Source organism: Argiope bruennichi, chromosome X2 (genome assembly GCF_947563725.1).
Source record: "Argiope bruennichi chromosome X2, qqArgBrue1.1, whole genome shotgun sequence".
Taxonomy (NCBI): Eukaryota; Metazoa; Arthropoda; class Arachnida; order Araneae; family Araneidae; genus Argiope; species Argiope bruennichi.
In genome coordinates this window covers 62,533,325-62,560,799 of record NC_079163.1, presented here as the reverse complement: position 1 = coordinate 62,560,799, position 27,475 = coordinate 62,533,325, and the positions used below count along the sequence as shown (strand labels likewise).

The 27,475-nt window shown below is 30.8% G+C and overlaps 1 protein-coding gene across 4 annotated transcripts in view; it reads right to left on the bottom strand.

Moving 5' to 3' along the window:
• The window catches only part of LOC129960099 (homeobox protein AKR-like), a 203,195-nt gene that overhangs the window by 117,433 nt on the left and 58,287 nt on the right, over window positions 1-27,475 (bottom strand). Inside the window, exon 1 of one of the 4 annotated variants that reach the window (XM_056073210.1) lies at window positions 27,307-27,358. The exons of 2 other annotated variants lie outside the window; for them this stretch is intronic. In XM_056073210.1, coding sequence (XP_055929185.1) covers window positions 27,307-27,335 — 29 coding nt within the window. In that variant the 5' untranslated portion in view covers window positions 27,336-27,358. Of the gene's footprint in view, window positions 1-27,306; window positions 27,359-27,475 lie in introns of those variants that run through there. One more of the 4 variants, XM_056073216.1, reaches the window with a different exon arrangement.

Sequence of the window (27,475 nt, the reverse complement as noted above, 5' to 3'; positions counted from 1 at the left end):
AAAATACGCATGATTTAAATGGTACTTTGAAAATCGATTCGAATAATACTCCATAGGGTGCCTTAGGTAATACAAGTCCCCCCCTCCCCTGCACTTCCTTCAACCAAATATTTCAAAAACTATATACTTTTTTTAATTGATTTTAATGCTAGCAGTTTTGAAGTAAAACATATAGCAAAGTCAAACAAGAGAATGTTTAATTCAGAATAACTTCCAGAGAATTGGTTACAGTATATCATATATAAAAAATGAATTAAAAATTTAATATTTTAAACAAAACAGTAAAAAAAATTATAAAACTCTTTAATGCATTCTAAAATTCTCCAAAAACATTAATCTACATGAAACTTCAAAAACATTTTAAAAAATCCTAAGAATAATGCTCTAACATTTGAACATAATTAAATTAAAATTAAGAGTTGTTTCAGTTCATAGTCATAATAAATCAAATTAGATAACATGAAAATATCGCAAAAAATTTCGAAGTCCTCCAAAGTTACGGCGCTCCTAGGCCTACTTAGCCTATTTTATGTTGCTTGAAGGGCATCTGAAAACATGGCTTTCATCAGATACTGGTTTGCAAAATGCGTTCTTTCTTTAAACTTAGTCTTATTGGATCGATCTGGTGATACATTAGAGAAACTAACTGCAGCAGGATATTTAATCACACCATTCGTACCAATATTTCATCACAGATTAAAGAACGGAAAATTTTTATCGTTCTCGCTCCTCTCGTTTTACGAAAAAAAGTAAGAACTCGGAATTATAAGAGACAAAAGAAACTTTTAAAAGATAAAACAATCTTTTTTTTGTTGCGGAATGAACAATAAAGAAGAAAGAAAGCGATTACTAAGTTCACCTAAGGGAATTTTCAAAATTTCCATGAAGCATAAATGGAAACAATAACAAAACATTATTTATTATTCAACGCATTTCTCTGAGAGCATTAACTAATAGTTAGGGACTTCGATACAAAAACAGTCACTGATAAGAGATACAAACGCAGCAATGATTTCCTAGCTGGAAAATTAACTAAGAGCGATTTACTGCGAGAAAATACAGCCCATGCTTGACCAATTGATAGAATAAGTAAACATATATATTTTGAATACATTACAGTTCCGCAACTATCTAATCGTTTCCAAATCAAATGGAATGTTTAGGAAGGGAATGGTGAGGAAGTGGTAAATTTGACCATGAAGATACGTCAGATTAGGACAAATCTGTCATTTCGCTGCTAAGATTTAAGTGAGATAAGCAGCTCGTTCGTAAACATTTGTTTGGCCTTAGCAACGTTTGGAGTCCTGTGTTATTGTGGAATTCGGTTTTCCACTCAAACAAAGTTACCGAACTAATGTCTTAGAAGTAAACTGTTCTGTGCAGACATATCTTGAAATAGCATTCGCGCACGATAAGAAAAATGTAGAAAACGATAATGTCGCTCCCCGTTAAAATTTTTCAGAATTGATAAGTTGGGCCGAATTCCAGAAAAAATATTTAACATTTAAACTTTAAAAAGTAGTTAGTTAAAAATTTAAAGGTCAATTTATTTTGTTAGTAGTTATGATTCCATTAAATATTTAATCATTTTTATTTTTAACTTCGGTTGACTCTTGCTTCGTATATATTATGATTCAGTTATATCCAGAAAATTCAAAATGACCAAGTTTGAAATATTTCTATCTTATATTAATAATCTGGAATTAAAACATCTTAATTTCTAATTCAAATTTCTGGAAATATGCTTGTTTTTAATAACTTTGAAGAGTCAAACAAGTTTCTATTATAAACTCAGTAAAATGCTTTTAAAAATTCATTTTTGAAAGAAACAATTACTTCTAAAATAAATATAAAATGAAAACGCATTCAATACGAAAGAGTTTAAATAGATCCTCTTCGGGATTATCAAATTTTGTCATCTGGTAAGTCAAATGTTATTTCGAGAGAACTATATACGACATTATACAGTTATTAGCGGCTGCATCTCAAATTATGATTTGAGATTCTTTCTAAATTATTGATACAATTTTAAATGCATTTTAATTTTCAGTAAAAATACCCTAAAAATAAAATTAAAAAAAATAATCTCAAATTTCCAATTATTAGAAAGAATTTAAAGAATAATTGCATGCAATCATAAACGCTTATAAAATGTTTTCTTCTACACATTTATAAAATAAAGATTTATATCGGCTAAAAAACTTTAATGATTTTCAATTTAATATTTCATTATCTGTTTCGATCTATTTATGGCATGCTAATCGAGTTTGTTGAAAGATGGTTCTACCCGTATAATTTAAAACAGAACTAAGAAATTGATTAGATCGCTTAAAAAATAGAATTAAGTTTGATATCAATGGGAAGTTTATTTTCCGCATTTCAATATGCAAAAGAAGTGGGATTATGCATAAAATGCATTTATGTTTTCAAATAGCTTAGTTTGAAAACTAAATCAAAATTTATCTTAACCTTACTTATTAAAAAGTTAAAATTGCGGGCAAAAAATAAACCTCTTTCGGTAATGAATTATATCTTTCAAGTAACCTGTTTTTGTGACTTTATGGCACTTTACAAGCCCGCTGACAGTTATCTGTCAGTTTTTTAAGCCGAGTGAGCGTCTCTTGTTTTTTCAGCAGCGCCAACTAGGGCCAAGAGTACGACTTAATTACTTCATGCGTCACATTCGCTTGCACAACCCCTTTTTACAGGGGGGCACAATCACACACCTCACAGACAGAACACAGAAGAACAACCATCCCCGAATCGGGATTCGAACCCGGGACGCCCAGATCACAAGGAAGATGTGCTACCCCTATGCCAGGACGTCGGCTCAAGTAACCTTGAGTGTTATAAACGAAAAGTCCAAATGTCAAAAACCAAAATGTCGTGACATTGTTGTCAATTTTTTGACCTTCGTCGAGTTGCGAGTGGTACACGATGGTTTTGCACTGTTTTTTTCAAAAAAAAAAAAAAAATCTACAAACATTCTTCCGAAGTTAAATCAACACCACCAAAAATTAAAATGGAATAAAATAAGTTTTTGCGCGATAATTCTTTCGAAATTTATAGGTGTGGCAAAAAAACGGTCACGATTTGACTTAATTCATAGGTAATAAAATTTAGAATTAGGGAAAAAAAAAACAGCTTTGAGGTAAAAATCTTTGGCATCCAACTTATACCTGTGCAAAATTTGTCCTAAGTTCAACCGTCTTCTGTACATCACTGACAGACGGACAAACTTTCATCTCCGTGAGTATTAGATAGGGACTTAATTTTTTGCTTACAGCAATAGGAGATTGAAATTGCGTTGTATACAGGAGAAGTCGCATATTTAAAAAGTGAATAGATTCAATATTTTAAAATTTCTTATTATAAGTTTGAAAAGGTTTCTCTACGATCTATGAAAGTAATCAAATAAGAAATGAAGCAATAGCTGAAAAATTTAAATTTTCAAAGTAAATAAATCTCATAGTCATTAATGACATATTTTCCGTAATAAATTTTCTTAGTATTAAAAAAGTTTCTGGAAAAAAACCCTCCAGAGTTTTCAAAATTGATTCAATTTCACTCGCACATTATAAATAAGGGAGAAAAATCTCAAAATCTCTTGTTTTGTCTATGATAATTGACTACATGATAAAAATCATTGCATTTCTTAAAGAGAAATTCATTTTCAATGAAGAGTTAATATACAGGGTTTTGAAACTCTGATATACAACTTTCTACGTTTCTTAATCAGACAAAATTAAATAAATAAATGATGCACCATCTTTAAAAAATTTTTTTTAAACGATGCACTATCTTTTAAAAAAATTTTTTAAACGATGCACTATCTTTTAAAAAAATTTTTTAAACGATGCACTATCTTTTAAAAAAATTTTTTAAACGATGCACTATCTTTAAAAAAAATGTTTAAACGATGCACTATCTTTAAAAAAACATTTTAAACGATGCACTATCTTTAAAAAAACATTTTAAACGATGCACTATCTTTAAAAAAAACATTTTAAACGATGCACTAGCTTTAAAAAAATTTTTAAACGATGCACTAATTTTTTTTTTTTTCAAAACATGCAACAATTTTTTCTATTCAGGATATGATTTCCGAACAACTATCTCTTAAACATTACATCCGTCTTGTCCGTTTCCGTTACTGTAGGGCGGATCCACAAGATATGCTCCCTGGACAGATTCATTTTCCTGAGATCATTCTCGCACGAGTTGAGCTTGAATGTATCCCTCCCCTCCGCCACTGGTAAGAACAAAGCTGTCTTCCGTTCGATTTTCTTTTCGCTACATGCTGCCATTATTTCATGGTTTATGGCTAATAACTTTGTGTAGATAATTCACAAACAAAAATCAACGGATAGAAAAATATATTCCATTAGTCACGCGATGGAAAAAAAACCCTCATTAGCCTGAAACAGATTTAAAAATAAATTTCCTTCTGTATAGAGTTTATTTAAATAGGAATATGACTTGTGAATATAGCTTATATAAATGTATTGCAAAAGAAAGTTTATGATACGTAAAGATTTACTATATTTACTTAATTAAAAAATAAAAGAAGTAATAAATTTCGAAAGAATTAAATTTTAAAATAGAAAAGTTTGGATAAAAACGTGGAAGAAAATGTTATCTTAGATGAAAAATGGATTTCATTCAGTTTAATATCGTATTAAAAATATAATTTTATGATTCTCAGAAGTACTGTAAGAGCATTTTCTATTCAGGCATTTAAAAAATTGGATAACCGAGAAATTTTTTGATGTTTTATCATGATCAAAGTTAATTTTGATAAGAAAACCTTAACAACTGGAAACGGTAATTGACACAATAATATTAAAATTCTATCAACCTCGTCCGCGTTTAATTTTCCATAACAATGTATCAGCGATCCAGTAAAATTGAATACTTCAAGCATATTATAAACCTCTGAAACAATAGGCTTCCTGAAATGGTCTAAATTGTAACCGATTTTCATTCAAAAAATATCTTGTGCTCATTAAAATCTTATTCACTAAGTGGTGTACATATAGCGTTAAGGGTAAAATAATAATAATAAATTACAAGCCAACCAAATGATTTTCTCATTTGTATTGAACTCTCAAAAATTATATTAAAAGTTAAATATTTTTGATTTAAAGAACTTCGTTGAAACAGAAGTACTATTTTTTCATACCAGATTGAATTTTTTTAAATATACGCAACAGCCGGATGTTGTAATAAATTATCATCTTCCAATTATCTAATATCACGCAGTCGGGAGAAAAAATGAAAGTAAGTAACCTCGAAATGTTTCGCGATGTGATAAGCGTTTCGAAGCCATATCTGTAATAAATGAAAACATAATAATAATTAGTACTTCGATAAAGCATTGCTCTCACATGCGAGAAATGATTATCTTTTACTGTTCTCAGATACCCTTTTAAGCTAAACTTAAGTGTGTGAATGAAAATTGCTGATAACCTTTTAAAAAATTTGAAGCAACCTACTCGGATGTTTTCTAGGTTATGCTGATTTTCATTTAAGGTCAGAGCAGTTTTCCTGTAGAACAATACAAAATGTATTAAAGAAAAGAATTGGAAAAAGGGTCAGGCTTTCCTTCTACTAGCGCACATCACGCAAAGTGAATAAATAATAAAAGTATGGGGAAAAGGTCAAATTAGTTCACCTTTGGCAGCAGCAATTGAAAATAGCAGGCGATTTTCAAAATTGCAAGTTATCTGTCAAAAATATTATCGAGTACGTTATTTATGGATTTTTCTAACGTTTCGAGTTATTCCAGTCATTTTATTCAGCAGGATTTTTTTTCTGGACATGCAGTTGAAGAGGTAGGAGAGGGGGGGGGCGCAATCTTCTCCTTTCAATATTTTATAGGATTATTACACTATCAGAATATTTTTACCAATTAAAATAATGTAAAAACAGTTATACATCAAAGAAATCATTATTTTACATGAAGAGATATTTATTATTAGTTAGTAACTAATGTGCTTATAGGATTGCTACAAAAAGATTAAAGAGAGAGTGATAACTACTTAAAACGTGAACTTATTTCATATTAAATCACAATTTTTACGAAATAATAACATTTAAATCAAACAATCTGACTAGACACATAACGTTGTGAAATAACGACAAACTGTGACAGTTTCTATCTGGTCACAAAAATGCCACAGCAAAGAATGAACAATCTTTTTTTCGCAAACATATTGCAAGCTATTATCTAAATTAGTTGAAAATATCAGTTTTGATTTTTATAACAAAGCTAACATTTCTGAATGTTGGGGACAGGCATTGACGCCTCAATAAAAATTGAAAATAAGAACTTATAATACATGGGGAAATTACAAAAGTGTTGCCTTAGAGCATGTGCTATTTGTATTATCACATGAAAAAAAAGCTCCTGATAAATTTTTGTAACAGACCAAATCCGATATAAATCGAGGAACTGAGTAATACAATATGGTTAACAACAAAAATTATCATTGTGGAACTTTGTTTCTGGAAACTGAAAACTGACATGATACAGCTCGTAATATAAATTTTTTCGAAAGAGTCATTAAGTTTTTAAAAATTTCCTCTCATGAAATTTTTCCAAATGTTCTCATTTGACTGACAATTGATGTCAGTATAAAGTTACGTTTTGTGCTATATATTAAAAATAAATCTATGAATAGTGAAAAAATCATCGGAAGTGGCAGAGTTTGGATTGTCCTTTCGTAGCAGGTAAAAGTTATTCAGTTTCATTTAGAAATTCTTATAAAACATTGATCATAACGGCTTGAGAACATTAGCTCCATATCTCGTTTAGGTCCTAAGAAACCGCCAAATCTGACTGCGTAATTTGATACACCTCTTTAGTAATAAGCAAATGACTTGCAGGTATTTATCTTAATAACTGAAGATTCCTACCATTAGTTATATTTATTTATTACAAATGCTCAGAAGATTGACTATAACGCCATTAGATCTCTAGCCTTCCAATGTTTCTGAACTTTACAATTTAAAAATACAAGCGCAGAGCACGAGTCAAGATGAGTAGCATCAAAAATTTGATGCTACTCATCTGCCATTAATGTTTCTCCCGATTCATCTTACTTTCAAGGCAGGGACAAAAACTCAGAAATGCTTAAGTTTGAATTTACCACCCGCGTGACTTACTTCTACTACTAAGAAACTACGGAGTCGAAAGAAATAGGAAAAGAAAGTTGTGAAAACGAATCGCAGACAGGAGAGGAGAAACTAGATAACTTTCGCTAGGGGTCTTCCCGCAGCTGTCATTCAAGATACTAGCCAAAGAGGAAGCGGCATGTCAGGCACTCGGTGAAATGGTGCAAGAGCATCTTGGTCAACAGGAAGCGAAAAAGGGGTCCTCGTCTTGTCAGTTCGAAGCTCCTGCAACAGCATTCTAGGTATCTGTTACGGATAGGCTCACATCGTTAATCAAGTCATTTGCAGAGTGATGGCCGAAAGATATTTTAGAGTACACAAAATATTGTTTCTGTTCGCAGTTGTAACCGTTTATTTTCTACTGAAACTTGCGTAAAATAAAACATTAAATTGATAATTTTGATTATCGAATTAATAGACCCGCACCTCAAAAAGAAATGGGATATTTCCTTCCAGATCATATCTTTCTAAGATTCAGAATCAGATGCACTGCGATATGAAGCACATAGTCCTATAGTGATTTTATGCCAAAATCATGCCCAACAAGCGTCCACGCTTTATATTAATTGTTTATCTTAAAATTTTTAATTACATTAATGAATGGCAAAAACTTGGTGAAAACATCAATATTTTAAATAATTACAAATGGAAGTGAAGTGTGTTAGTTTTTAAATCAATAGCAATTCACTTTTTAATCAACTTTTACTAAAGATTAAAAATGTATTGTTGACTGATAGTGATACTGAATGATACTGCAAAGTATTATTGAATAATATAATTTTTTGGTTTTAATATATTTTATTTTCATCATTGTGTGTTTGAAACTACATTGTTCCGAAATTTCTGTTTAGATTCCTGCTAATAGTTCAATTTTGAATAAACGCTCATGGTTTGGCTATCTTCATTCAATATATCCTTTTTTTGCTAAGCTATTCCACTTTTTATAAGTGCAATCTTCTGTTTGTTAATTCTACCAATTCGGTATTTAAAATACAAAAAAGTTACAATCTAACCCAAGAGATTCAGAAAAGAAAAGAAAATAATAATAAAAAAAGTTTTCCCAGTCATTTAAGTCAGAAATAGCCATCATTGAGAATAAGAGCTCTCTCAGGCAGAACTTTTGAAGATTCTCGGATTTAATCGTTTCATGGGAAAAAGCATTCAACTGATTCAAGGTAGATAGGACTTTCAAAAACGGGGATTTCGACAGCTCATTTTTCATTGATAATAAATCAATGTAGAAATTCGGATGTCCCCTATAAGTATGCGTGTTAGGGATTCATCATCAGGTACTCGATAATTCAGAGTGAGCCTTGGCCATCTTAAAGAGTCCATCTTGACTTATTACGAGCGACATTTATCCAATTAGTTTTTCTAATAGTATTAAAATTTTTATTAGCAAGTCGATTCATCTAGCTTTAGGCTTTCCTTTCGAACATTTTTCCAATGGTTTTACAAGAAAGTTATTTTAAGGGCTGAGCTCAACAGGCAAACGAAGAACATGACTTTTCCCTTTTATTCTTCGTAATTTAATGGCATTAATATCCTGGAAATGACTGCACAGCTTGAAATCAGATCTTCACCACACTCCAGCCAGTTTTATCCCATCATAAATATTGCTCAAAATTTTTTTTTCTTCAAGAACAGTCGGAGTTATTCATGTCTCTGGGTTACGGCTCAAGACTGAACCATAAGACAAAATAAGTCCGACAATGATATTTTGTATTAAATTTTTAGTTTTATGATCCTGTCATCGGTAAGTTTAGATGCAAGATATTTTCCGAGAATCGTGAGGAATAGTAATTATTCTTTTGTTATGTTGTTGTTGTCGTGTCTATGCATACAGTGCTAGTGCAAAAGATTAGAGTCCTCCAAAAGCCTTGGTGACAAGATCTGCAAGTTCTGGAGCTCGAAGGCTATGGAGGATTTCGATTGGGGGTGCTCCAAGTTGAAAGAGGGAACCGATAATGGCCTGGCAGTCAAAAACATGATCTGGAGTTAGTTGTGAATGGGGACAGTACTTGCAGATGGGATAGGATTTCATATTGGTTCGTGAGATCTTCATGCCTTTGAAATATCCAGTACGTAGCCTAGCTGTTGTAGAGGAAAGGTTTCTTGGGCAGTTTAGATCAGGGATTGTTGTCTTGCTAAGATGCTTGTTGTAAATTATTCTTTTATTTGTTACATTTGGCTCAAAATGTTAGGGTTTATTTTAGGTTTATGAATCATAATTCAGAGTCCGATGTAACTACGTTGGTCAACATAAAGAGATTGGCGTATTAGAGGATACCAGGTTGTTTTGATATCTCACACTTCAATTACGTAAACTAAAAAAGTTGTGATGTGTTGTAAGAATACATCATAAGAAAAATGAAAAAAAAAAAAAATTCTTTAATTGGAAAAAAGTTAAATACAATACCCGACAGAAGCGACAGTTTTCCTCTTTCATCGGCAGAACAGTTTTAAAGATATTCTACAGTTTCCCCAGACATTCAAATATACATATAGTAAGAAATTTTTGTTAACATTTTTTTCAACACAAAACATAACAAGAAGACGTACCATTTCTTCAGAATTAACATTTTGAAATATAAGGTCATGGTGTATTCATCATTGAATAGAGGTCATGTTGGCCTAGTCGCATATCCGACACCATCAAAGTTCCATAGTGTATTTGAGAATGATATATAAATTAATTCTGTCGTAGTAATGGATCCTACAGTTTGAGTGGTTTAAAAGTTTGTGTTTGCTCAGGTCCAATCCTCATCACTTAACAGTGTATCAAAATTTTTATATCTCTCGCAAAGCAGCTTCAAATCAGCATACAACTAAAATAAATAAATTCAGATTCAAATTAAAAGTAAATTGCAACTCGGTGCAATACCGAGTTGCTTCAGTATAGCAGGAATCTTTCCAGAGAATTCCAATAAAAAGCACTTTATCAGGCTTACTCTAAGACTGTTTGTCTGTTTCTAACAAACCAGGAGGGAACTTCTTAAACTAATCCCAAGTCCGAATTTCTAGAGAGGGGAAAAATGAATCCAATTCTTTCCAGTCAAAGTTATCCCGCCCAACAAGCAATTGGTTCGATCGATTTTAGGTAGACAAAAGCCTGGAAAGTTCAAAAAAGAAATAGGACTATGGAGACCAAGTCAGGTGATGGAGCCAAGATAAAAAAAAAGTATCGATCGCTCTTATAAACAGTAAGTTGCTATTTTTTTTAAAAGTACCTTCTTAAATTATAGGTGGAAATAGATCCTCTTCAGATTAAAGGCGTTTTTTTTTTCCTCTCCTTTTATAAAAAGGCGCAGTTGTCTTAAAAATGAAAATGCAGTTTTTTGCGTCTTGTGAATCTGCAATACTTTAACATATGAATTCACTCCAACTACAGTGAGAGTCAAAAGAAAGTAAACGCCAATGATTAAGAAAAATGTGTTATTTCATTGATTTATAAAATAAAGTTGATATAGACAATTATTAACTTATTTAAGCAGAATAGAACAACTTATAAACATTCAATTAAAATAAAATGCATAAAGAAATAACTCAACCTGAGCTTAAGATCATCCAATTTTATGTGTCAAAAAAAATGTAAACACTCGTAACTCTTTTTCCTTCAAATGTTATAATTTTATAGATATATCAAGATCCTTGAAGGAAAAAGTGGCGGTAAGTTATATTCCGCCTGAATTATGTAAATTTCTAGAAAAAAAATCTGAGATTTTGCGATGGGGAAACAAAGAGCACTAGAAGCGAGAAATTTGATAATAAACTTGGAAAATTCTTAGGTGAAAAAGAAAAAAAATTGTTTAAAGAAGCTACTGCATCGTGAAGAAAATTCTTGACAAATATTCTAAATACAAACAGATTAAAGATTTTCAGAGAACAGGAAGACCAAGATGACATACTGATAAAGAAATGAGAACAGTAGTATGAGAGGTCAAAGCTAATCCTACCTTGCTACATTAGGAAAATGGAGATACATTAGGTTTGCAAAATTTTCAATTTTCTAGATTTTAGAAGTCATCTACAAATATCACACAATATTTTATCCTCGTACAATTTATATTGAACCACTCTATATCTAAAAAGACTTGAAAAAACAGATATCAGCAAATATTTTGCAACCTTTTCAACCGATATTTTCATTTGCATCGCAAAACAACTCATTTTCATACTTCCGATTAAACTGAAAGAAAATGAAAGCAAGTGATTCCTTTCCCTTTTTAACGCAAGTTAAATGGATGTTCATCGGGTACCAATAACATTTTGCATTCGTAGCGCATTCAATTCTATGATGCACCATTAAAAGGAAAACACAAATCTGACGAATGATAAATATCTCCCATATGGCTACCCTTACGAATGGTAAAGATTAAAATAAGGTAACTAAATCCATTACACCAAGCATTCGACTGCATCGCTTCTTTCAAGTTCTTTAACTTTGCGGTTTGAGAAGACTAACAATTCGTTTCCCCTCTCTATCAAACAAATATTGCTGTCGTTTTTAAAAGTATTTTGAAATATTTTCTGTGTTGAAAGATTTTATCAACGATTACTCATTCTGTGTTTTAGAATAGTGGAAAGGACTTGCTCTCAATACCTTAGTTTTGGAACTCGTATGTTCGAAACATTCGTGAGAACTTTCCCATGATTTTCTTTTTTATGTAACCGATGCTAATAGAGATTTTTAGATAGGTATTGCATGTGGCTCAGAATATTTAAAGTCAGCAGATCTAACGATGAAACTGCATGTATTTAGGTGATGGAAATATGTATAGATTTTAAATTTTCAACTGTAAATTACTAAATTACATACTGACGCCAAAGGTGAAATCTACTTTCTCTGTACTTTTTCTAGTATACGATAGCAAAGACCGAGAAAGAAGTAAAAGACACTTATTTAAAGCACGATAAGTGCATATAGTTAGGAAAAAGAAGCAGGTTCTGAATATGTGCTGATACATTACGAAAAATAACAGTGAGATGAAAAATATTTCTTGCACTGGAAGTTTAAAACACTCTAAGGCTGCTTAATTTTTTTAGATATATTGAAGTTTCGTTTTGAAGTCATATGAAGGTTTAGGAATGGTCTACCTCACGACGACCCGTCTATTCAAAAGAGTGTAAGATTCTGAAGGACGCCAGGAAGCGAACCGTTATTTTTTGCTTAGTTTAGTTTTATTAACGTCCCGTTTTAAAGCAACACTAAGGCTACTTTGGGACGGGCCTCGTAATTTTAAACCGTAGTCAGAGGACGACACTTGAGCTGGCACACCCTCTCCAAACTTCCACGCTACTAGGCCACCGCGACCCATAATTTGTGTTAAATGACTAGAAAAAAATTTGTACAGAAGACAGCAAGCACCTAAGCCTGCTCTCTCTCTCTCTCTCTCTCTCTCTCCAAAATTCCACAATATATCACATTAGCGGATGGATATTTGACCATCGATAATTTAACGTGCTCCAACACCAACCCGGCATAAACAGAACATCTTTCTCTATTCTATTATGCCTTTCTCTATTCTATTTATAAAATTTTTCTTTAAATAAAGAATGATAGCTTATAGCTCCGTCAATGCATTCCACATTCGTTTGAATGTCCAATACAAAATCAGATCTCTTAAAGATTGTTAAATAACAGGATTTCAGTTTAATGCAGGGAATAACCAACTTAATAACAACAAAAGAATATAGCATTAAACAGACAAAACTCGGAATATTTCTTTCATATCTGTACTGGCTCTGATTGTAGTAAAATTTTCGAATATTGAATTATTCCGACGAATATCAATAATCAGATCCCACAAAGAAAAAAACAATTTTAGATATCTATTCATAATTTTATAAAGAACACATATTTCTGAAAACAAAATGTAAGACGAAAAGCTTTTGCTATTTTACTAAAGGAAGTGCAATTTAAGACCAAAATGCTTATTTCCTTGTTGGAGAGCTATATTTCATATTTCCAAGATGTAAGCCGTTTGCAAGTAGTGGATTTCTTTGACACGATGCAAGGTCAAACATTTTTTTTTATTCTCTCATTTAAATACTTTCACCTTTGCCAAGCCTTCCATAGTCTGAAGACCTTCACGCGCTATATTTGAATTCTAGCAGTGTAATGGAGATTATTTCCGTTGCACAAAAAGCAGCATACTTCTTTTTGAATGAGAACTATATCACAAACCGCAAAAGCCTAATTGTACTCGATTTTTGGAAAATTGTAACAGATGGGTTGCGTAGCAATTCCACTATACTGAATAGAGGAATTTCTAATCACAAAAAGAAAAACCTCACACTTATAATGTGGCTTTGTGCAATTTTTTCAAACAATTTACAGAACTACTTTCACGCCCTATACAACGAACGGCAGAAAGTATTTTCTGTCCATTGAACTGTCTTTTCCCTAATACATTTTTAAAATTAGTCTTTATAAAAATATTTACAAAAAGTGGTTATCATTAAAAGTCAGAAAATATGAATATATTTGAGTTTTGGTATAGAAAGAGCGTTTTTAATGTAATGGATGGAGCAGAGGACGAGTCTTTATAGAATTCCGGCCTGTCTTGCCATATTATTAATTGCAAGTTTATTGTTGTATAGAAATTTTTACAAGAGTTCTAACGCAATAACAGGTCCGCAAATGTTTTACGATATCCAGCTGCTGTTTAACGATTGTTCCAGAAAGTAATATACTTTTTTTCAATACGCACTTTAGAATAAATTCAAGATCGACACATTTCTGTTTAACATATTTCATTCTATCATATCAAAACAAATACATTCATTTAAAAATAATAGATTCCATTTCTGGAATTTTTTAAAATCGATCATGCGATTAATACTCAATTTAGTTTTACTTAATACTCGCTTTCAGAAGGAGCTGTCGCTTCAAATAGCATTCTTATACAGCATAAAATGGCCTAAAACTGCACAATCGAAAATCACGCATGAGTGCCTCCCTAATTGTTAGCCCAACGGTTAATTAGCTAAAACCCGAAGACCGTCTTTATAAAATATGGCGCCCTAAGCTAGAGTAACTTGACACTATCAAAACCTTAACTTAGAATGTGAGCGTCTATGAAAAAACAAATATTGAAAATAAAAAGGTCAACTTTCTTTAACTAACGCCGCAAAATTTTGTAAATCGGCACTTTTTACAAGTTAGTTTCCGACATTCCTGATCATAACGAGTGGTTACATTATATATGAAAATAAATATTCATACACCGACTCTATCTGAATATTTTTTTTTTGAAATGTTATACAAGTTTCTGCAACATTGCAAAACCAATGTTTAACTCATTTAAGTCTTAATCACATTTTTGACGTATTTGTAATTTCAATCAAATAATTTTTTTGGTTCAAATAAGAAAAAATAAACTATTAGGCACCCTAGGATTAGTGGCACCCCTATAAACTACAGACCAATAGCCCACTGAATAAGACGGCCTAGTTAACCCTTATCGTGGCAAAATCGCTTTTTTGAAGAAAAGCAAAAAAAAAAAAAAAATGTATATAGGTAGCTTCTTTACGCTATAAAAAACATCAAAAAATAAATAAAAAAATCGTGTAATAAAAATCGTTTAATAAAACTAAGTTAAAAATTATTTTATAGCGGTAGTATATTTTTATAAAGTTGTATGTATGGTATACTATACAAAATGAACATAAGTGTTAATCCAACACATTTTAATCAACTACTTGATCTGCGCAAAATATCAAATGTCTACTCTTCGGGATTATATATATGTTCACAACAGTAAATATATAGTTATGGATTCAACAACATATATATATTTAAAACGTCTCCCAGCATACGAAAGTTATTTATATACTTTTATATATAATCGCACTATAAATAACATACATCAGTATCAATTATGAAATTTTTTCATTGTTTTTAATCGGAAATATCAAAAACTTCCTTTTAAATGCCACTGCATATTTCAGAGGTTGGAGATTCAAAGGATTTTACTGTTGAAAGACTCACAACTGTGATGAAATGATTAAAAAAATTGGTTGACATATCTAGGGCAATACGCTTTTAAAATAAAGTGCAATACAAAATTTGCGTACCTCAATGATACTGCCACAATTATGTTCACCTCAATTTCAGAATAAACACGATTTATCTTTTATGGACATATTCTATTTTCTCATTGGTTGGAACATTCTGCCTCATTCCTAATTAATTTCTATCGAATTATTTATTATATTCGAACCGCTATTATTTCCTCTATATACTGTAATAAATATTGTGAAATGTAAACTCATTTTTGAAAGACTTTGAACTTATGCCTAACAGCAGCAGGTTACTAGTTATATTCTACAAAAACAACGATCGGTTTTTTTCTATTGCTATTTGCAAAAGAGTAGTTAATTTTTTTTAAAAGCTATGTAGTTTAACATTTTAATGGATATAAATACTGGATTTTCCACTTCAGACCAGCCAGGTCTTTTACTATTTTGTTTATGAATGGCACGTGAATTTTTAATAGCTTTCATGCTTAAATAAGTTTTCAATTTATATATATATTTGTAAAAACGATTTTAATACAACAGAGTTTTGTGAGCTTGGAAAAATTTGAAGGGGAGGGTTAGTTAGTTACAATGAAATATTCTACAAGGGATAGTGTGACGGCTGCATATAAAGGTGATAAATTGACATCCTTGACAACTCAATATTAGAAATATGAAGTCGAAATCCGTTTTTCAAAATGTATTTCATATGAACATGGATATGATTAAGTATGCGAGCTCCTACAGCCGTATGTAATCCCAACAGTTTTACAGCATTAATGATTAGAAACGCAGCTTCATGATTTACAGTCAGCAATAATCACGGGATTACTCTTATTTGGAACATATAGAATATCTACGCTTAGAGCCCTCCCTTTATAGTTTGACATCTGAAAAAGTTGAACAGTCGTCATATTAGTTAAAAATTGCAAGTATTCAATAATGATTTTGTTAGTAAGTATTGTTTAACTGGTTATTTAAAAATTAATTTCTATTTCAACCAAACAGACAGTAAAATTACAAATAAAACAATTTTCATTACAGGATAGATTACTTAAGGCTGAGATTTTGTGAATTCAGGTGTCATATAGAAATGGCGTATTCCTTCACGAGGTAAGAATATGGATAATATTTGACTAATTAAAATTAAAAATGTGAAAAGACACGACATTTTTAAGGATTATTATAATTAACAATAAGGGACACTTTAAATTTCAGAAGAAATCTTTGGATTTCTTTTACAAAGGATTTCAGCCTCAACATTGCAGAATATAAATTTCTTTAACTTGACAGGGTAATTAACTTATTTTCAATTCATTTTGCATTGAAATATTTCACCATACTCAGTTAACGAGTTAAAATGGGAATTTCTAATAAAGATTAATATTTATATTTTAAAAGTAGCAGTTTTAAAAGTTAGTTGAAGTGACTAATTTGGATGTTAAAAACCCATGTGCCAGACGGGATGCATGTAAGATGTCATTTTTCGAAGTGGCAAAAAATAGAGCTGCAGTCGACGATTTGACTGGTTTCGCCTGAAAAAAAGGAATTAACTGGACAATATTAACCTTTTCTTTCGCCTTTGGCGGCTTACAGCAGGTGGTTCTAGTCAAGTGCGGTGGCCGGCGGATATCGTATTCAACGATTTTACAGATTGAACGGAGAGTTTTCTTTATATTTTCAAAAGATATTATCGGAAAAAACGCAGAGTGTATTTAAATAAAAATTTATGAAAAGTTATTGAAGAATAACACATAAAAGTACCGAATATATACCCTCCCAAGTTTTCAATAGATTAGGCTTTTGTTTCAGAGTTTCGCAAACTGTCAATCGTTGAAAATGACATTTTCATAATAATTTAATCATTAAAAAGGGAATGAAACTCTTTGCGAGATATTGCCCTACTGTAACAAATAATGCTGAATTTTTTAAAACTTAACAGTGCTTCTTCTTAAAACGCTGTTTACGAAATAGAAGACTCTTAACTCACTTTTGTTGCAACGAGTTACTATCATGCAATAACAATGAGAATACGAAAAAAATTCAGTCAAATAGGAAACTTGAATTTAACCAACAATTGTCTCAATGTCTGAAAATATAAATAAAACTGTAACAACAAAGTATTAATCATGGTGATGAAATTGCAATTATTTTAATCATCCGAATAGGACTCGTGGTTCTTTCTCGTTGTACTTATTTAAGTTCTTTTAAACAAACAGATCCGGCGTCCCTGCTAGTTGTTTGCTTGATCCATTATCACACGGCCGAAATTCTCAATATTTCAAGAGTTATCTGTAAATATGAGTGAGGTGAAGGTCATTCCAAGAGCCACCCAAGGAGGATCCAGAAAATGTACAGAATTCGGAAGAGTCGATTAAGTTTATAAACACTGAAACTAATGGAAGATAAGCAGTTAATCAGGTTACTACGAAGAAAGGTCCAATGCTACAAAAAAAAAAAAAAAAAAAAAAAAAACGATCCAAAGAAAAAAAAAATCGCTTGCTGTTCCCTTTTATCGGATTCCTGTTGAACTGCTGTAACCATCAGATTGCTATATATGATGAAGGAGTTTCTTAGTGTCTTAAGCAGTCAGAAAAATGTTAAAGTATTGTTTATCTTTAGTGAATATTCGAAAACAACCACTGGCTTTGACGGATAGGTGATGTATTAATTTTAAACTTTAACTCTCAATGTTAACAACTGTCGGGGGGGGGGGTTTCAATTTGCCAAAGAATGTGTAATCATTAGATCGATAGATTATTGCTATCCAATTAAAATTTCGTGAAGATCTGCAAATATATGCAGCTGATGAATTAAAACCAGTGACGTTCTACTTCTTGCCCATACTGGGCAGGGATTCGCAGTTTAAGGATGAATTTCGCACTAATATAAATGTCAGATAGTATTCAGAAATGTAGATAGTTTTTTCGCATTAAGATTAAAATTTCTGATTTTATTTCTGTCATTTGATTTCGGATATTGTTAATAGTTAATAATACGGAGATGTATAAAAACAAAATAAATTTATCCCTTTGTCAGAATTAATAAATCAAGTCAAAAAGTACCTAAAACTTAAAAAAATAAATAAAATAATGGTTTTTGATTAAAAGTTATGAAAATTACACATTGTTGAAAGTTTATAGCACTCATTCAAAATTGTGTCTGTATGATGAGAGTAAGTTTGACCTAATTGCACACTTGCATATTTTCTACTGTACTTCCCATTCTTATCATGACAACAGTTCAGTGGTTTTGTTATAGTGAAAGTATAATGGACATTTTTTACGTGCCTTTTAAATTTTAGCTAAAATAATTATTTTGTAAATAATCCTAAAAATTAATACTGATTGACAGACAGTAGTAGTAAAGCAAAATCTTCGCTTAAAGGCTATAAAGTACTTTTCCCAGAACAAGCCTTTCTTAATCACGGAATTCTTTTTCCCTATTATTGATAAAAACTTTTTAGAAGGAAGCTGAATAATAAGCATTCGTTAATACCCTATTGTTCTTGAAACAATACATTCCAGCCGCATTTTAAGAAAAGGAAAAAGGATATTCTCCATTGACAACAGTAGACAGTCAGTCACAAGAAAAAGAACACCAGTTAGCATACGAATTTCATCAAGATACGGCGTATGCTAAAGAGTAGAAGTGTTGAATGTCTAAGAAATATTGCTTTGAAATTAAAGGAAATAAATAACTTCATTTTAAGTAAGCATGCGCGGAAAAAGAATGCAGGGGATGAGCAGGGTCTGGATTATCAAGATTTTTCCGAGATAGCTCAATTTTTTTCGAGACTTTTTCAGGGAAATAATTTTACGCTTACATTTGATTCGCAGAGCGGTGTACTCGAACTTATTCAGTTTAAAATCAAATGTCATTTAAATTTCAGAATACGCTTCTTCAGATTTTTCTTGTCGTCAAATCCTCTTGGTGATGAGTCTGATCCTACTTGTTTAGTGATAGGCTGACTGACTTGCAATTCAACAGCCCTCACAAACTTTGAATAAGAACTTTTAAACTAAGATTAAAAAAAAAGTTTTGAATTGTTACCATTTTGCTTAGAATTAATTTAACATTTTTTTTATACGTGAGATGCTAACTTTCTTGAAGATAAGCCAGAATTCATTGTTTTATTATTATGGTTCCTTAAAAACTGCTTTTATGGACACTAAAATAAAAGCTAGTTTTAGAAGAATGGAAGTGGAAACGGGTTCCCCAAAAAATGGGATCATCTAAACGTCTTTACAAGGTTTAATCCGGACATTGTATGAGCTATTATTGGAAGTCTTGCACAACACTGCATTTTTTTTCTTCTGGTAAAAGGCATTCATTGGAACAAGAAAGGCGGCGAATTTAGTTCTCTGGATGCAGAGGCGTTTCAGTTGAATTTCGCAATAATTTATTTTATAAGGAATTAAGACTTAAAATTATTATGGGACTTTTTATAAAGATCAGGCAGGAATTTTGGTTTTCAAGAACATTTTTGGCATAAGCAGGAACTGATACTTCTAAACAAACAAATCAAGAAATTAATCTATAGGGACCGAGATCGATGAAAAATACCTAACAGATATCTTCATCAGCTTTACTGATTTTGAAACAAGTGGGAAGAACGCAAGACGAAAAACAGCAAGAAAAAGATCACCGAGTGATATGCTATCGGGAGAATGAAAACACGGCCAACATAGCAGATTGACCATCCAGCTTGAAGGGGGTTGAAATGTGCGAGGGATTCTAATTTTATTTTCACCATAACTCACGAATGAAAATTCATAATTCAAATCAGGCGAATTATTGGCTCATAATAAGGAGTAACTTTTGCACTGAAAGTTTTTTGATAGTTGAAATTGGCTGAAAACCGACTATTAACCCACATCTTCATAATCTATGTTTGTGACATCTTGTCTGAAAGCTTTCATCATTTGCGTTATCTTGCAGCCTTTTCTCTCCTCATTATTTCAACCCTCATGAAATGGAAAGAGAAGTCTTTTCCTTACATCTCTGAACGATAAGATCTTCACCTTGCGGTTTGCCAACGAGCGATTAAATAAATAAAAATATAGAAAAAATATACTGGTCCCCTTTTTTAAGATATACATTGCCAGTTATAGAACATTAAAATATTTTCAGATTAACCAAAGATCTTTGAAAAAGACTTGCCTGCTGAAACCACCAAATTTGTATCATTAGCTGCCGCATGAATAACTTATAATCACTGAAACGAGTTTATTTTACGAGATGAACAAGATAAATATTCTGAAGCAGAGTCACAAAAAATAAGACGGAAGTCTTTCCTTCTCCCGTTAAAATTGAAAATAAATGTTATGATAAGAATGGCACGCAGTAATTAAAAATACTGAAAGACGCTACAGAAATTGATAAAAGAGTTGGAGGAGATCAAATGCGACAAAGCTTTGCGATTGAGCGCTTTTTCTGCATTAAAAATATTATAAATAGATACCACAGAAAACACATTGAAATATGCCTTATCGTTCTCTTGATCTTTTCACATCTTCCGCATACATATTTTTCTACAATATCAAGTTTCTTTTCATCTGTTACATAACTGATGCAGCGCATTCATTAAGTTTTTGAAAAATGATTCGTAATTTTTTTTTCATAAATAGGACATAAAGAAAGAAGAAAATTAGACGGTGCACTTTCATTGAATGGCGATTTAAAAAAAACAAATGCCATACAGTAAACATTATTCCAAATTTAGTACAAAAACAACCAGCTTCTCTATCCGTATGATTAATATTAAGAGCCACTTAACTGAGGAATGAAGGAAATTAATTCCTTGGGAAGCCAAAATTAAGTCAATATAGTGACATTTTTAAATGAAAATCCATCAATTAATTTTTGAAAATCCACTATTCAAATTCTTAATTGAAAGACAAAATTCTGATGTATTTTATTGCAATCTTCTTTACGATAACACAGTTTCAATTTCACTGTAAATCAACACAAATTTTGGAAGTTTAATTCTTGAATAACATTCCAAATTTCGGGTTTAATCATGAAATAGATAATATGTACGAAAGAAAAGCTGACAAATTAATCTACAAATAATAACTATATCAACTATAAAAAGGAATGCACCACAGCGTATTTAAATTGAAATGCATGGAAGTGGTTCAATTAAACATCATTGCTTCTATGTTTTAATCATCGATGTCTAAAAAACTATTTAGAATCCAAGGAAAATCTTTTTCAGCAATTATCACTCTCTCGAAAGATTAACGGATAAAATTAATAATCAAATAGCCTTGTTTGTATCGGATAGTAACAGGTGATAGAAAATCATTTCGATTAAGTAACACATTTTGATTAAGATAAGTATTTTATTTTGTATAAAACAAATAATATCTGCTGTATTTACAAAATGAGTGCATTGCAAAGAAAGAGTAACAAATCAAAGCAATTAACTTAAATTCTATAAGATTTCTCATACAAATAAAACTTTACCGCGAAAGATGGCTATCGCTGGAGGAAAGGGCAAAACCAATTTCAAATTAAACTAGTTTATATTTATGTGAACCATTAATAAATGCACGCTAGTAATATTACAATTACTTGTAAAGGTATAATAAATTCTGGAAAAAATTATTTCCAAAAGCGTATCATATTTTTGTATAAAGGGGGTTTTATTAGAGGGCACAGTAAAGAATGCTAAGCAGAAAAAAAAATTGTATCAAATGAATAAAAGATATACAAGAAGAATCCTGTTAAAATTCAAATAGTAAACAAATGGAGGGGAAAATAGTTACACCTCTTTAAAATTATATATTTTACTTAATTTTGTTTCAAAATAACGATAAATAGATTATATTAACCGAGCCAATAGCAATCATCACAGACTGGCAATGCTTTTAAAGCAATTTTAGAGTATTTGTTGATGCCCATTTATTTTTTGTTTACATATCCAATACAATTCTAAACAGTTTGATAATAATGTATTCTTTTAAAGTTAGATTGATCACAAAAATTGTACCGGAATTGAGAAATGCAGTAAAAATTGTTTGCAGAGTCCAATGATAAAAGAATACATTTCAGCATGTTCTTTATTCAAATTCAAGTTGAAAAAAATGTTTGGAAATAAAAACTTAAAAAGAAATTTGATGAATTGTTTTTACTATAATACCACTTGTTAATTTACGAAAAAAATTATTTACATGTAACTCATGAGCTAAGGAAGCAGTTTTTAAACTGCGCTTCTAAATAAAAAAAAATGACAAATATAAAATAATTATGTATAATAAATTATTCGGGGCTCCAAGACAATTGGCATCTCAAGTAAAAGTTTCAATCAACGAAAATTCAGGCAGATTGAAATAGCAGAAGTTTAACAAACTTCATGGCGTCCAAAATCTTTTTCTGACGTTGAACAAACGATACTCTTTTTCCTATATCAAATACACAGCAATAGTATTCACAGCTCTTTTTTTTATATTTTAATATTATTAGTAATAAAAGCTACCACGAAACGCTCTCCGATATCTAACGCTGAAAGAAATTTAAAAGAAAAAAATCGATAAGGAATATAATAAGGTAAGCGAACCATTTTTTATGCAGGTTTTTTTAATAATGCCGTCTTATAATTAAAGAAATTCTAATCTTGATTCCTCGTCACTTTCGAAAGCAATTAATCGTAAAAGAACTTCAGCTACATCGGAAGAAATTAGTCTCTGAAGCGAAAAAATGAGAAAATTATTTTCATTCAAATATCGTTTGCCTTTGTGAAAGTCCTGGAAAAAAAAAAGGAAGGTAGGGAATCTTTCGCTGGGAAATAACAGTTAGTTGTTATTTAAGCTCAGTTATTCTGAATTTCTTTCTTCACGCTTTATTCAAGCCGCTTGTTGTCTACCGTGAAGCATTTATTGAATAAATCTGAGTAAATTGAGGAAATGACAAGAACCGGTAAGGTACTTTCACGTTCCAGCCGAGTGAGGATGAACAGATCTTCTTGCGGCACTCTTCTCAGCGAAGAAAATCCCTTCGATTCATTCAATCGTGATGACTTTTATATAAAATATCTATATCTACTCTTCGTGTGAATTATTTTGAGGTTTCAAATACCTAGTTTCACTTACAGTTAAATATTTCTGAGATATGTAGCTCCCAACGGCTACAAGAGAAGAAAGCATTTTTTAAAGATTTTACGTGGAAGTAACTATATTTTGGCACTGCAATATCACTTGTAGAGTTTTTATTTACGCATCACAAAATTTGTAACTCAACCATGCAACAAAAACCAAAATTAAATGTGGAAGGCTTTTATATTTTAACATAAAGTAACCAACCACTATTTATTTAAACAGACGCAGAGTACCTACGTTCAACAGTTTGGCAAAACGCATGCGGACACTTATTATTCCTCGTAATGTATAAAAGTTAAATTCAAGGTAAAAATGCCATTCGATTTGAAAGATGTCCTCTTTAAAAATATGTGCATTGCATTCGCATAAGAGTCCATTTACAAATTCACTTTTATTTCACCTCTAAATTCTCTAATTGCAACCCCTAATTTTTCGTCTTTTAACTGATTCAGCGCGATAAGAAATGCTCAGATATAAAATTTTAGACAAATCGGTTTTAAAAAAAACCGGTCGAGAAAGAAGTTTGAGGCCTGTTTCAATATTTGCAAACGTTGCAAATAGGTCATTCTTATAATATTTTCCTTTATTCGAAGTTTTCATTTCAGCCGTTGATACTGTAATTTTACTATTATTCTGTTTTTATGAATAGCGTTTTTAGCAATGAAGAAAGTCGTTATTTTAAAAATACTTATTTAACAAGATTAAATACGAGTTAGAAATCCATGTTCTTATATGTATACTTATAAAAATTTTTTTAAAAATAAATGTTTTTTTTTATTAAAATAAATATTTTGGATTAATATGTAGCAATTAACATTAATGATGTTGGCTTAAATTAAAAGTTTTTGGAATATTTGAAAAATTAAAAGTCATGTTTATTTTCTGAAACATTCCTGTATGATTAAAAATGTACAAACACTATGCCCTTGATTTGCAGGCTCAAGTTTTCACCAAACGATATTTTAAATCATTTTTAACAATTTTTTTATATGTAATATTCTTACCAGAAAACGTATTAAATAAAGGAAATAATTACCGCAATGTTTATTAGTTTTCATTTCATTAAAAAAAAAGTTTTTTTTTTTGTAAATCTAATTGTGGATTACTGCTAAGCATAAAGAGTGGCTCTTTCACTTTATTCAATAATTTTTTATGTATTCATATATTTTACACTATATAAATTTTGCACTAAATGTAGAATTTTGCTTCTGTGCTTTTTTCATTAACTAAAGATCTCACAAATCATTTCTTTAACTGTTATAGGCTTCCATTTGTTCCAAATGAAACTTTGTTTGAAATATAATAGGAGTAGAGTCTGTTAAAATGGTAGATTCCCCCCCCCCCTCATCTTAGATTTTATTTTAAAAAGAAATATCTTAATATAAAGCGATATTAAAAGGTATGCTTTGTTTTCCAAAATTCCTACCACAGAGACTTTTTGAAAAAAAATGAGATGTCTCATTCAAAAATGCGAAAAGCAGGCTGTTCTAAAAGCTTTTGGGTAAAGCTATTGTGCGTATCTTAAAAACTATTTGACGGAAATGGATAGAATTTGGAATAACAATGACTTAAATGTTGATCGTTTGATTGGTGCCAAAATTTCTATTAGTTTAAACACAAAAATTTTTAAATTCAAAATTTAATAAAATATGCTTTCATATATTTAAAAATGTATTGTGTTTTGTTTATTGAAACTAAAACGCAAAGATTTCTCTAAATCGCAAAGATACTTCTACTTTAACCCCTTAACTGTTTTATTTTCTTTACTATCTAATAAGATGACACTTTCTATTTTGGAAATATTTTCTTATTTTGATTCAAATAGAAATCCATTGAATACTTGACTTATCTATGTATTCGAAGTAATTTTAATATTGAATTATAATTGTTATGAATACTTTATTTTTTGCTTACAACTATCAAAATTGGATAAATCGATGCACGTATGGCACTCGGGCAAAACAGTTAAGCGGTTAACATTAGGAATTCAAACTTTCAATTGCTTATAATTAATAAACCGTTTACTCAAAATTGCAAAATATTATATGCATTCTAACTATTTTAGTCTGGATAATTCAGATATGTATTTGAAAACGGGTGTTGCTATTTGAAAAAATTGAGTTTGAGTAGATATAAATGTTGAGATGATCCCTCATATGAACTATTTCATACACCTATACTTATTTCTATTGGATTCTATACACTTATACATATTTCTACAGGATTTCTTTCTATTTATTTTAATTTCGGAATAAAAAGCAGCATGCAGATACGTTTTTGACTGACTGTACTTTGAACAAATACGAAAATCATATCTGCAATGCGCTTAAAGTGATTCGCGAAGAAAAAAATTAATGAACTTGGGAAGTCATACGAGATAAACGCACTTTACGGTTGTATAATCCAACTTTCCCATTTTTATTAAAATGTCTTTCATATATTTTGGAAACGCACAGCTTTACGGAACACTTGTATCCTTAAAACAGCTGTTCTCCATATCTTTTATTAAATGCATTTAATAAAAGTGCGGTTCCTATGTTTGGAATAACGATATGCAAAATATCTATTTAGAGTTTAGTATACAGTGAAAGAAATCTAAGATTATATAAAAAAACAAAAACAAAGCCAGTTTGTACTTACATACATAAGTAAAAGATTATCTGAAAATGCTGACGACACAAATTAATCGTCATTTGAATATTTTGTATGCTGAAAAAGAAATTTCGATATGTTCTTTGTATATTTGAGATCATTAAAAAATTTAATATTTATTTGAGAGAGTTTTCAGTATTACGAGCAATGATTATTTAATCTGGTTATGAATGATGATTCCCAGCTCATTTGATTTATATTGCTGATATCAAAATATTTATTGAGTCTTTCAGTGATAGAAAATGTTTATTAAGTTTTTCAGTTACGATAGACAGCTCTTGGCAAGATATCTATAAAGATCAAATTTCCAACTCTTTCAAACTCTATAAGCCCAAAAGACGTCTTATGGGATTTTAAACAATTCTTTGCAGTTGTCGGATACCGAAAGTCAATAGTTTAAAGCTGCATTTAAGTCCCATTGACAAAGCTCAAACTTGCAATGGGAAAACGCAGAATTAACTACCATTATATTTTTAGCAAACGAGAGAACTATAAGAAGGAAATAAATAAATCCTTACCATTTCATATCCTGACCGAATGGTGCTGTCAATACAGTGTGGGCATTCTCCCTAAAGATTCTGAATACCAGTTATTATCAAAGTTTATTAAATTCTGAAAAGCAAGTAAACGTAGAATTACTCATTCACAGGAATAGTCTTTGGACCTATTCAGCTTGGTGCATTGCTGTAGCATCTTCTTAGCTTTCTAATGAAGACAGTAGTGCCCTTCTTTTCGTTCAAAATAACACTCAAATCGCCAAGTGGCCGTATTAACAACTCTGACCGATACCTTATCTTAAAATCACCCACAGATACCTTTCTAAGTTTTATAAATAGTAAGAAGCTAAGAGAGAAAAGACCCATAAAACAATTTTTAGTTATTAGTGAAACTTTTTCCATGTAGTTTTGTCGATTTTGCAGGTTTAATCTCACGACAAGCCTTAAAGCTGCTTCAAAGAAGTAAAACTATACTAATCAATTCACTTAAGTGACATGCTTTAATTACATTTCACAATAAATATAATACATACAAGAAATGTCATTTTAAAAGTAAACATTTTATGCTTTTGTTCATTTCTTGTTGAATTGAAAAAATCTGGCAATAAATATTAGGTAAGTTTAATCAAAGTTGAATGTTACCTCACTCATTGAGAATGTGATAAATTTTCGTTGATTTCTATAAAAGAATTTTCTAATTATGAGAAAAATAGCAAAATTGTTTTGCATTTAGAAGAGTTTAATATTATTGAAAATGCAAGGCTTTGCATACGATCTCTTTAATCTTCACGAATTTTGAGTTCACTGATTAAAATAGTAGTTTGTGTAAAAGCATTTAATATAACTCATAAAATTACCTCTTGCAAGTATCAATCATTCTGCTCATTCAAAACGAAGTTCGAATTTTACAGCGGTTGCAGCAAAAATCGATGCAACTGGCAAAGGCATCTAAAAAATGTACATCTACAGTGATATTGTGCGCTTGCCTATATCTATACAGTCTGTAATTTTATTCGTCCACATGAG